At 37.2% G+C, this 12,504-nt stretch overlaps 1 protein-coding gene across 3 annotated transcripts in view; it reads left to right on the forward strand.

Annotated features, from left to right (window-relative positions):
• The window catches only part of APPBP2_1 (Amyloid protein-binding protein 2), a 44,241-nt gene that overhangs the window by 9,724 nt on the left and 22,013 nt on the right, over nucleotides 1-12,504 (forward strand). The window contains exons 4-7 of one of the 3 annotated variants that reach the window (XM_051214940.1): nucleotides 1,966-2,281; nucleotides 3,581-3,923; nucleotides 5,275-5,591; nucleotides 6,724-7,221. In XM_051214940.1, coding sequence (XP_051068125.1) covers nucleotides 1,966-2,281; nucleotides 3,581-3,923; nucleotides 5,275-5,591; nucleotides 6,724-6,727 — 980 coding nt within the window. In that variant the 3' untranslated portion in view covers nucleotides 6,728-7,221. Of the gene's footprint in view, nucleotides 1-1,965; nucleotides 2,282-3,580; nucleotides 3,924-5,274; nucleotides 5,592-6,723; nucleotides 7,222-10,372; nucleotides 12,321-12,504 lie in introns of those variants that run through there. The other 2 variants (XM_051214941.1, XM_051214939.1) reach the window with 2 other exon arrangements.

Consider the following 12,504-nt stretch of genomic DNA (forward strand, 5'->3'; position numbering starts at 1 on the left):
TTACAAGAAGAAAGAATTGGTTCGTAGAAAGAAAGATATGAAGCGATTTTAATCTCTTAATTTAAGGGAAGACAGAGAGTGTATACACCGACGCCATTGTGATCGATTCTGAGCCATGTCACCAAGAGTCTCCAACCATTGGTTACGATAGTCACGCGGACCCCAATCAAGTAGTCTGCATCTACCAACATGGCTCAGACTAGAAGTTAGTGACTTCAAGCACTGATGCCACGTTTTGGTTTGGCCGCCCCTAACCTTCTTCCAACTATCTCCAACACCGGTTAGCATTGCACGTCGTGGTAATCGGTGTTCAGGCATACGTAACACGTGGCCCAACCATCTCAGTCGATGAAGATTCATAACCTCATCAAATGATTTATCATCATTTCCCTACTGTGGTATTTTGCCTGACAATTTCATCTTTTTATGCTAATGGAGTAGGGCAACTTGAATCGATGTGCATTTGGCCAGAATTTACGTTGTGACTGACTGACTGATATGGTACGATTTCAAAATCGAATGAGCTGTTCACCAGTGTTGTGAATGGAAATCATAAACTAATACTTTTTTTATGATAGTGTACCACTTCTCTCCATTTAAATAGTACATATAATCCTTAACCATTTTTTACCATTAGTCAGTTTTATGCTTGTAAAGAATCCTATTCAAAAGAAAAGAATTCTTTTAACTCCAGTTAGCCAGTTGGTCTTATGGGTGACTTTTTGGTGTTTAGTAAAGATAGTTACTTGCTTTTGCACACTCATAGTTCTAGCTCTGCTTTTTGGCTCTCGAGAAGGTCGTTGGAGGTATGTTGGCCTTTACTACTCCAGTTTGGACAGATGATGGTAGTGTCACTCTCACTCACAAAATGTTTAGTAGACATGAAGTACACAAACCTATGTTTGGTTATAATTTACTAGTCGTTTTACAATGCCCGTCCTTTGTTTTGTCGAATGTTGCCTTTCAGATTTTTATCTTACCGAATGTGTTAAGTTCTTACTCTTCAACATCACGTTCTACTGTTAGTTAGACTTTATATTACTTTTTAGGTTTGATCATGAAATCAAACATGTCTGCTTAAGGTTCTCAAAGTAAAATATTTTCTGTGTATAGAAGCAACTATGTATTTCAGTATTGGATCACGTATGGACTTTAAATACATTTTTTCACTTTTCTTTCTATGCCACATTTTGTACTTCTTACTCTGTTATAGTATTTTGTCAGATAAAAGTTTCGTTATTCAGGAACTATTTCTCAATAAGTATGTTAAAATCTAAGTTTTTGTAACCTACTGAAAAAGTCCAAGTCAGTCAGTCTTGATCAAGATAGCCTGACAAACGTTCATAATCTCAAGTTCACATACCACATCAATGTGACGACATGAAATCAACAAGATAAGTAGCAGAAAAGTTGAAATAATATAGTAGTAATAATATCAATAAAGGTTTAATGCTGAGAACTTCGTTTAGGATAAAGATGTACATGAAAAAATGGGGCTAAAGATCTTGAGAAAGATAAAGCAATAAAAATGTAATAATTTCGTTGTTTTAAACTACTCTTTCGTTAACTATAGATTGTATAATAGTTTGTGTGATATAATTCTAGAAAATCATCTACTCTCGCTTCATAGCTACTAAAAGTAATGTACAATCTTCATTATAATATTATTATATATTGAACTTTTCCAGGTTTTTGCTTTTGGAACTGCCAGCAACTAAATACTTTTGAACTTTTTACTGACATCTTTCATTGTTGACAAACTAACAACTCGAAGACAGTAACATAGGCAGTAAATGTATTTCAGTTTCAGGTTTTTTTCTTGCTAAAAGCGTCGCATGCGTTGATCAGCCAATCTCATAGTTAATTATCAAGATATTTTAGTTGTGGTGATTTTTTTATGAGACTAATATTGGAAACATGTTCTAAATTTAATAAACTTTTTATTCGTTGATCTTCAACTTTCAGTCAACCAATACATAAACATAGTTTTTAAACATTCAGATTATTCTCCACTTGTCGAACCGCATGCGTTGTCGAATAATTTGGTTTTAAACTTACATGAAGTTCTCAATCGAGCTCCCCGATTAAAACGTAATGCAGCTCCAGAAGTGATAGCTGCTGCGTTGCTTGGTCTTAAAGTTTCTAACTTCTTGTGTGAGTGCTCAGAATATGTGCATGCCTGCAAAGCGGCTCGGAGTGTTCATGAAACTGTGCGTTCTTTTTTCACGCCTACAAAATTCCATCATGCTCAGCAACGTCTTGAGTATGACGCTATGTGCATGTAAGTGGAAAAGTAATCTTTTCATTATATTTATATAACAATTGTATCGGATCAAAATTTGGTCTAGTTTTGTCAAAATATATGTCCGGTCTATATTTATTTATTTAAACACATGAATATTGGTACAAAGGGGCACCGAATACATATGCGCCACACAAGTCACTTGATTTGTATGTGTGCTGTGGTACTGCCCGGGTGCCCAGACCGAAGCAGGTGGCTTTCTTCATGGGCCACACCCGGAGACTTCGACCTAGAGGTCTAATCCACAAGGCAGTGGAGCAACGTCAGAAGGTGCAGTCCCATGGTAGCCGGTGACCAACGGTTGGTTCATACGCCTTTTGCTCCTCCAAGATCCTGGAGCCCATGTACACCACTGGTTTGGAATCGGAGTTTTCCAACTCCCCTAGGTGGATCCTCCGTTTCCACCAACCCGGTTAAAGCGCCGGGCATTCGCTTTTCGTCCTCTCAATTTCGTAAACAACACCCCTGTCACGAGGAGGCAGTAAGTAGGACTTCGCTGGTAATGGCTGTATACGCGTGGTCATGTGAGGGCATTTCGAGAGGGATAGCAGACTCTCCCCACTTGGAAGCAATGTTGTTTCAAATTGATTTGAATGTTTTTTGGCTTTTTAGTGATAAGTAGTAGCTCTAGATTATGATTTGATTATACGTGAAATTTCAGGTATATATCATTTATAAGTAAACGGTTTAGGTTGTTCTGTAATCATCAACTCTTGAAATATGGGTTGTATTTGTTCCATAAAGGCCGGTTGTGCCAACTGGATTTCAAAAGTACTTCCAAAGAATGAACTTTTAATTATCAGTATTACCACTGTAGATTGTATTTGTATCAATTACTTTATGTAATACCATTTCTTTTACTCTCTCGGGTACGAAGCAGAACTCCGATTCACTAAACATGTATTATCGTTAGCTTGTCAACAATGGTGATTGCTTAGAGTGTAGTACAGAAATATGAACACAGTTCATGAATCTCTTACAGGTAATAGGGGATTCATTATATGGCAAACAACTCAGTTTTATCTCTACGTAGATTGTATAGTTGTTATACCCTTTCAAGCTTTTAAAAGACTGTCACTTTACGTTTAAAACAACCATAAACGATATTTAAGCTAAAAGAATCTCTCATAAAGTATTTTTAAGGAAACATTTATATTTCAAAGCGTTGTGTAAGTGTACACCCTTTTTAAATATCCCGCATATTTCGAGGATTATACAAACTCCCAACTTAAATTATTTTTTTCCTTTGTATTTACATGCTTTAAATCTTATTATTAGTATGCTTCGAGCGATGAATGCGCATAACATGTACTTAGAACCTGAAGATCAACAAGTTTTCCAACATGAAGCACCCGATTTACTAAAGTCGATGTGGAAGTCGAGGTTGTTGATGGCTAAGTCAATGAATATGAATAATTTTGACTATTCCTTGTTACCAGTTAGCCTGGAGAATACTTCTCAAAATGCTTATGTTTCTATCGGATTATCGGCTTCTCGATCATCTGATGAGATTTCTGAAGGTACTTCGTCTCCTTCTATCAGAATTCTTGGACCTGCCGGTGATGAGTCTCCTTGTGTATTAGAAACGCTTACAACTCGACCGGCGTCTTTAATTTCAGATGTATGTTTTTATATTCTACCATCAATATTTATCTGTCTAACTCGTTATTTCAAATTCTTAAAGTACATGCATAAAACTGGTTTTTTAAACTTCTATTTTAATTAGTTATATTATTACTCAAGACTTCGGTCTGGGCACCCCATTAGTATCATAGCCCAACTTTTTTATTCACAAGATTTTGTTGAACACTGCTTAAATCGATCTTTAACGTGTTTAATCTATTATACCTTGAATAGGCGGTTGTCTCTGCATTTTCAAGAATAAATATATTGAATAACTTTCTGAATTTCAACAACGTTTACTTTACAGTTACGTGGAAAAGATGGGTTGTAGCTATTTTAGGAGTCCAAACTGAGCGTTCCGTCCCATTCGGGACTTTTTCAGGTGTATTTTCCTGCATCTGAATATTGATATTGATATTCACCTGCTTCGTTTTGGGCACCCAGGCAGTATCACAGCACACATACAAATCAAGTGACTTGCGTGGCGTATATCTATTCGATTCATCTTTGTACTAATATTTATGTGTTCAAATAAATAGATAAAATATTGGGATTCGGGCTCGCTTCAAATTCCGAAACTTTGTCTACTGAGCAACAGAGTCAAGGAACGCGTTTAAAGTGGACGGTATTTTGTACATGTACTAATATGTACATCAACACTCAAATGGAGGTACATCCGATTAACAAGTCTCATGTCGTCCGAAATGCAGGTACCAGATTCCACTGTTAAATACTTGTGATATTAGGGTTATATCGATGTAATAGATACAGGATGTACGTATGCCAAAAAACACTGATCAGAATTTGATGTCTCCATAAAACCTGTTTTGCGAGACTCAATAACCACATATGTTGAAGCCTATAATGAAACCATTCACTAATACCTGTCGCTAGCTATACCAATAGTCTAGTTGATGTTATCCTAAACGGACTTAAGCATTTTGTAAAGAGGATCTTACCGTAAATAAACAAAAGAAACTTTGTAGCCGAATTTTTATTACTGAGCTGCAATGTATTACTCAACGTTCTGCTAATATGGTATCTATATTTTTGGGTGTCAAAACATTTAATCAATTTCCAGTCAAATACTTGTCTTGAGAATTTAAATATTCTGAGTTGTTATATTAAAAGTCGCCGTCAAATATTTTCATGTTTCTCACCGTAATTCAACCTTCCAGTTTGTGTCAACAAAATCTAAAAATATCAGTCAAGTGTTTTATTTCATCCCAAAATTCATCTTTTTTCATGACCTTACTTCATGACTTATGTTCCTTGTACTTTTTTCAGTTCTTACTTATTGTTCATTAATATATGTTTTCTGGTTTCTTTCGAATTTCTTTTTTATTCAGTCCTACTTTCCAACTGTTTATTCGACCTCCGAAGTTGTGTTCAACCTGTTGGATGGTAATCTTGATACATGTATATCCACTAGTGCTTATATGAATGCCCAACTGGCAACTTATCATTATTCCATGTGTCACTATCAGATTGCTTTTCATTTTACTTTGTTGGCTATTGAACAGTTAGAACTATGTTTCAATCACGGTACACCACCGTCTCCTCATGTTACAGTTGAAGTTCTTCGTATTATGTGCAAAGTATGTATCATCAAAAGAAAATATAGCTTAGGGTTAAGAATTATTCAACATGCATTAGTGTATACCAGGTATGTCTAGTGTTATTGATAACTTTTTAGCAACACAATTCTTTTTAAAAAAATAATATTGGCCTAATTGTGTATAGTATTGTGACCAGTTGTTTTATATCATCAGGTGTTATTTATTCTATTAGTTTATTATATCTACCTTAGACTTAATCTATTCTGCCGATGGTTCCTTAAATTAACTAACCTTTATGTTGTAAGGTTCTAATTCTTTTCCTATTTCGTGAATTATCTTTGGCCTTCAAGTTTTCATCGATCAGCTTAGTAGAGGGGCACCTTTATGAAATTGCTAGTTGAAACTGGTTTAAACTCATTAAATCAGTCAAGGTCATAACAGACACATGGTATCATAAGTCCATAGACGCTAAATTCAAACTTTAGTCTAACTCATAATTTTGTTCTTGGCGACTGTTTCCTTTTAATTAAATACCTTAGTTATGTACCAGCATACGATAATGCTGTTTTGGGCGGTCGTCTGATTGCAGTACTGATACACATGCTGTTTGAGTCAGAAACTCAAGACTAAGTAGGAAGACTCTATTGACTAAGTCGAGTCTAAATGTATGTACTGACTCATTCATTAATGAAGATATTCGTCCTTCAAAGAATTAAGCCTGTTTTCTAACCAACAGCGTATATCTACCTCTGGATCATTGGACCGAATTTCGATCATTAATATGCATCCGTTAGCCTTGAACTAATACGTATGGTTGACCCAGCCTATCAAATAGTTCATACAAATAAACGAAAGCGATTATTATATAATATTCAATTTTTCACTAGGTCGTGATTTAAAATTCTAGTATTGAAGTTAAAATTTATACATCTAATTAGTATAAACTGTATATATGTCTTGTGAACCATTATTAATTCACTAGTCAATTTGTTTTATTTGGAGAATTTGTGGAACGCATTGCTTTAAGATTATGCTAATTGATTAGTGGATCATGAAAAATTCTAAGTTTGATCGACCATTTGAAATTTTCGCGTTAATTAGCCATAGGGATCGAAAAGATCATTTATTTAACTTCTTAAGATGTCAATCGTCAGTATCACCATGCTAAGTTTATTCAGGGCAACACTGACGAATAAAGTAAAACTGTAAACTGTTGTAAAATTTTCATTATTTCCATAGATAACTCCAACATAAGTCTATGATTATGTGACAATGAAATTGTGACATTGTTGACGGATTACATCGAACTTTGGAAAACGGTATTCTCTCTCTCGGGGGAACGTAAGGAATTTGTCGGGCCTCAAATTAGATCAACTGAAGTAGTCAACCGATGAATATGGGAATAATACAATGAGAAGACGAGGGTTATTGTAAAAAAATCAGCAAATGATCTGTAGAGTTCGAGGTCTGTATACATAGCTCTCTTTCCTTATCATATCTTCCTTTTCATATATTTTTATACCTAAATTTCAAAAGTAAAACAGTGGTTATAGCGTTGTTTGTAGAAGGACTGCAGTTTTCCCACGATCAAACATTCAGATATTCTTGAAGGTCACTGAAACTTAGTGGTTATTTACCCAATGCTGTAATTTTCAAATATATGTGCAGACTAACTGACAAGTTGATGACTCTGAGTCATTTTTAACCTGAATGATTTTTAAAATTTCACGTTACATAGTAAGTTTAAACAAATGTTGCTTTGAAGCAAACTTTTACTGGTACAATCTTTAATATGTTTTTAAAAAAATGCAGTTTTGAGATAGTTTTATTATACTAAATGTTCACTGGTAGTTTATCAGACTAATTACTCTTTTTGTGACGAAAGCTTTCTCGTGGAGAATGATGTACTTGGTGCACCAGTGTATTTATTTTATCTTATTTGAACACATAAATATTGGTACAAGAGAGCGCCAATATATATGCGCCACACAAAACAATGAGAATTCGAAGAGAAAAAAGAAGGTAAGGAGCGTAAAAAAAGAGAACAATAACGAAGAGATTGGTGTAAGGTAGTATGGTAGATCCGACCTTTTACAGCCAGACTAACATCACGAAGGTGCCAAAGGTGGCCCAGATTGGCATAAGCCACTCTGGCTTTCACTATACGCGCATTGATCTCATCACTCACACCCCCACCAGCACTCATACAGCTACCCAGATACACGAACTTCTCGACTACTTCTATCTGCTCACCATCCAGGGTGAGTACAGGATTAGAATCCTGCCAGTCTTGTAGAAGTACTTTGCACTGATTGCCAACTGATTAAGTGCGGATTGCATGGCTTGGGCATTATCGCACAGTAAGACAATATCGTCCGCATACTCAAGGTCGAGAAGTCTTTCTCCAGGCAACGGATCCACACCGCCATTACTTACATTCATCAGAGCTGTTTCCAGAATGTCATCGATGGCAAAGTTGAAGAGGAATGGTGAGATTGGGCAACCCTGACTAACCCCACTGCTCGAATGGAACAATCGAGAGAGGTGGTTGTATGCCCTCACTCTGCCTGAGGTGTTTGTATATAGGGCCTCTAAGATGTTAATAAACTTCTCAGGCACATCCTTCTTCAATAGACAATCCCAGAGAACAGTCCTGTCCAACGAATCGAAGGCAGCCCTTATGTCAAGAAACACTACGATTGTTGGCCTGCGATAAGTATGACGATGTTCTAACATTTGGCGGAGGGTGAAGATATGATCAATACATCCTCGACCAGAACGAAAACCAGCCTGCTCCTCGCGAGTCAATCTTTCTCGGGTTTTGAACAACCTACGAAGTATGACGGAAGCCAATAGTTTGGACGCAATCGGAAGTAGACTTATCCCCCGACAGTTGTTACAGAAACGATGTGAACATTTTTTAAAGATAGGGACAACTATCGACTCACTCCATGACGTTGGAACACTCTCTAGCTTCCAGACCTTCGTAAACAACGTCCAATAGCTAGAAAGTCATCAACATCTCTAAAAAGAGCCGGAGGTAAGTCATCTGGGCCCAGTGATTTGTAGCGCTTCAAGAGTTAGAGTTCCTTATAGAGTTCCGCCTCATTTGGTGGATCAGTCGTCACCGTCCATGGAGGGCATGGTAGTTCGGCCGATGTTGCTGGACCAGCAGGTCTGTTGAACTGCCCTTCGAAGAACTCTGCCCACCGTCCAAGACATCGATGGATGTTAGTGATTGGCATCCCATCATCCTCGCAGATTTTTTCGCTCACACCAGACTTTTTGCCGCCAGTGGCTCGGATGAGTTGGAAGAGCTTCCGGTAGTTACCAGATGCACCTGCTGCTTCTAGCTCATTAGCACGCTCCGACCACCAGGCTTCTCGGTCTTTACGGAAGCTTTGTCCAATTTCATTACGTAACAGCCTTTGTTTGTGGTCAAACTCACGGTCACTCGGAGTAGAACGACGGGTCTCGATGAGTTGTAAGGAACCTGAATAAACCCAGTGCTTATAAGCGAGACGTTTCGCGAACCCACAACTGACTGTACCCCCCATTTTCATGGCGTCATGTAATTCCAACCAATACTCATCTATGCTTTTCGGTGGAATGGTAGCTAGCCAAGAAACTAGCTCGGTTCGATACTTACTAGCCACAGAAGTTACAACCAGCTTGCTAACATCAATCCGTTGGTGGCGGTCTCTTCGTTGGCCACTGAAAAGTAAGGTAAGATTGGCGCAGACCAAGGCATGGTCAGAGTCCAGATAGGTACTCCAAACGGAGCGGCAGTCTTGTACACAACCACGCCAGCGGTAGCTGATCGCGATGTGATCAATCTGAATCCAGGCTTGAGATGCAGAGGGAGGACGCCAGGTGGCACATCGTCGATGACTGTGCCGAAAGTTAGTGCTATCCAGAAACAGGTTGTTGTCTGTGCACAGTTGCAGTAGACGGTCCCCGTTATCTGTCCTGTGACCAACAAGTCCCCATCGGCCACCTAAACGATTCTCTTCTTTGCCTAGACGCCCGACCTGAGCATTCAAGTCTCCGGCTAGTACTACAATATCTGTCGAACGCACTTTCTGGAGAAGAACTGATAACTGGTGGTAAAACTCATCCTTGATTGCATCCGGGCTGCAATCTGTCGGGGCATAGGCGGAGATGACGAAAAGACATCGTTTCTCACGCCGATTTCTTCTCACTTTGATGGAACTCTCTAATCTACCAGCACATAACCGACTGTTAATGGGGATCCAATCGATTAGTGCTGCCTCAGCTCTAGCGCTCAATGCGACACCAATGCCAGCGAGACCAGACGAAGATGCCACAGGGTCCCCGGATAAGCGCACGTAAAACAAGCTTTTGAAGTGACAAATGGAGAGCGAATTTGTAGCACTTGGCCAGAGTCTTGAATACGGGTCTCGGATAGACAACAGATGTTGATATTAAGACTTTCTAAATACATAGCCAGCCCTATCTGTTGTCCGACCTGCATAAGTGTGCGAACGTTGAAGACAGCCAGTTTGAATGGTGCACGTGGTTTCAGAAAAACTGCTTCAGTACTCATATTCAGTGGTAACATACAATTTCTAACCGGACAGTGACTCGAGAACGTTTAGATACAATCGAATTTTCACCAAAGACGAGTCGCTGTATAAGTATAAGAGAGTGTGAATAATGTGGTAAATAATAATAATAATAATAATAATAATAATAATAATAATAATAATAATAATAATAATTTGATTGTTAGTTGAAGCAAGTAAGGTAGTTTCCATAATTATAGGCAGTTCATCATATTTGTGTGTGGGCTGTTATACCGCCCGAGTGCCCAGACCGAAGCAGGTGGTTATCTTAGGAGGCCACACTCTGAGTCTTTGACCTAAAGGTCTAACCCACAAAGCAGTGGAGCATCGTAAGGAGATGCAGTCCCATGGTAGCCGGCGACCAAGAAACTGGTTCATACGCCATTTGTTCCCTCAGGATACTGGAGCCCATGTGCACCATTGGTTTGTGATCCGGTTAAAGCGCCGGACATTCACTTTTCGTCCTCTCATTTTCGTAAACAACACCCCCGCCACGAGAAGGCAATGGGTAGGACTTCCCTGGGAGAGGCTGTATACGCGCGGCCATGTGAGAGTATTTCGAGAGGGAGAGCGGATTCTCCTCACTGTCGGCCGTACCAGGGCATTTGGGGGCGCACCAGTGTAAGCAATAGATAAAACCAGATAAAGCTCCATCTATTTCGGTTTGATCAACCGGGTATAATATTGTAGTGAACGAAGACTTGGCGGGGATAACCAATTATTTTGGTGCAAAATTACAGAGTGCTTTCATAAGATATGAAAACCACGCATTAAATACATTATTTGCCCATCTTTCTTCAGTTGTTCTTTACGTGTTTCATGATTCCTTCTATACTGTTGTCATTACAATTGCTATCTGTTTTCTCTCCTGTTCTCTATAATCATCTCAGTCTTCTGCTGGTTAGCATTTCATTCCCGATTGGTGCTACATACTGCTTATATTTGTCAACATAGGTAGCATACACCGTAGTATTGCTGGCTCTCATACTCAAAGTTTGACTGGAAATCAGGTACACGAATCTGTACATGGCAAATGAGTCAATAATAATTTTTTGTGTTCACAAACAAACCAGATTTTCTTGTTTTTATTTTGATTTCCAATGAATATACTCGTAGAACGTGCAAAGAAATTCAAATACTTTGTACTTTGTTTATAAGAGGCTGTTAAATGTTTTCCCATAAAAGACATATATTGATGTCTGTTTCATTTTTTCTTGGTTGAATCCTGAAGTGTTAGTTAAATATATATACATACATTCCCTATGTTTATTTTAAATTTTTGATCAACTTTACTCCATTATTACTTTAATCGATAGACTTTATTACATGTAGGTAAAAAAAGAAACTTTAATTTGTCTGTCAACATTTACGTATTTTACATCTGACTGTTTTCCATAATAATCAATACCTTATGTTCTACTCACTATGACATATTCTAATGGTTTCTGTAGTAAATATAACTTTACAGACCTTAAGTCAACTACATTACATTTATAATAATTAAATTATAGTCCTTATCATTTCACCTATTCACATACACGTTCAAATGTTTAGTCATATTCTAACTTCTATTTATGCGTATTTATTCGTTACTCAGCTATTGCTACATTCATCTCATTAATACGACAACTATCTGTTTAATATTACTAGTATGGATCTGTGTAGGTATCATACAAGACTAAATAGATATGGTGACGTTAGATTATAACAGTAGTTAGTTTCTTTGGTTGTATTAAATTAAAGACCATCATTTTTTTAAATATCACAATGAAATACCCCTCTCATATAAATTTGACACATAGATACAAAGAACACATGGATCCATCTACTTTGTTATGAATGATTAATTGATACTGATTGGAAACTTGATCCAAGTGGATTAGGTTGTTGAATAGTATTTTTTTTTAACTGTAAAGATACTGATGAATACAGAGAAAGCAATTTACAACTTTTCTTTTTATTGAATAACAAGTATCATTTCTAGTTAATATATCGTACATATAAAGAGAGAAAGGAAGTAGCAACATTACCTTAGTAAATTATATTACCTCTATTATCAGTCTTTTGTGTATTCATGTTGTTGGATGATACATATTAATACACTATACATCCACGTTACGATCAAAATTAATACTAGGTGATTACATCTATTGTTTCTTCACTAAAGTTTTGTTTTCATTGTTAAATTCTCATTGAGAAATAACACTAATTACTGAATCAAATATATTGTTTTCTTCTTGACAAAATCGGATATCTTTCTGAATATTTATTTCAATTTATTTATATACTGGACTGTTTTGTAAGATTATTGGTTAAAAAATAAACAAATATGACATTAAAACTGTATTATTATTCCTTTGATGAAACAGCTATGGTTGTCTAATTTGTTATTTTTCATGACTTATACATCAATTCCTATATCACTATATATATA

Source organism: Schistosoma haematobium, chromosome 2 (assembly GCF_000699445.3).
Source record: "Schistosoma haematobium chromosome 2, whole genome shotgun sequence".
NCBI lineage: Eukaryota > Metazoa > Platyhelminthes > Trematoda > Strigeidida > Schistosomatidae > Schistosoma > Schistosoma haematobium.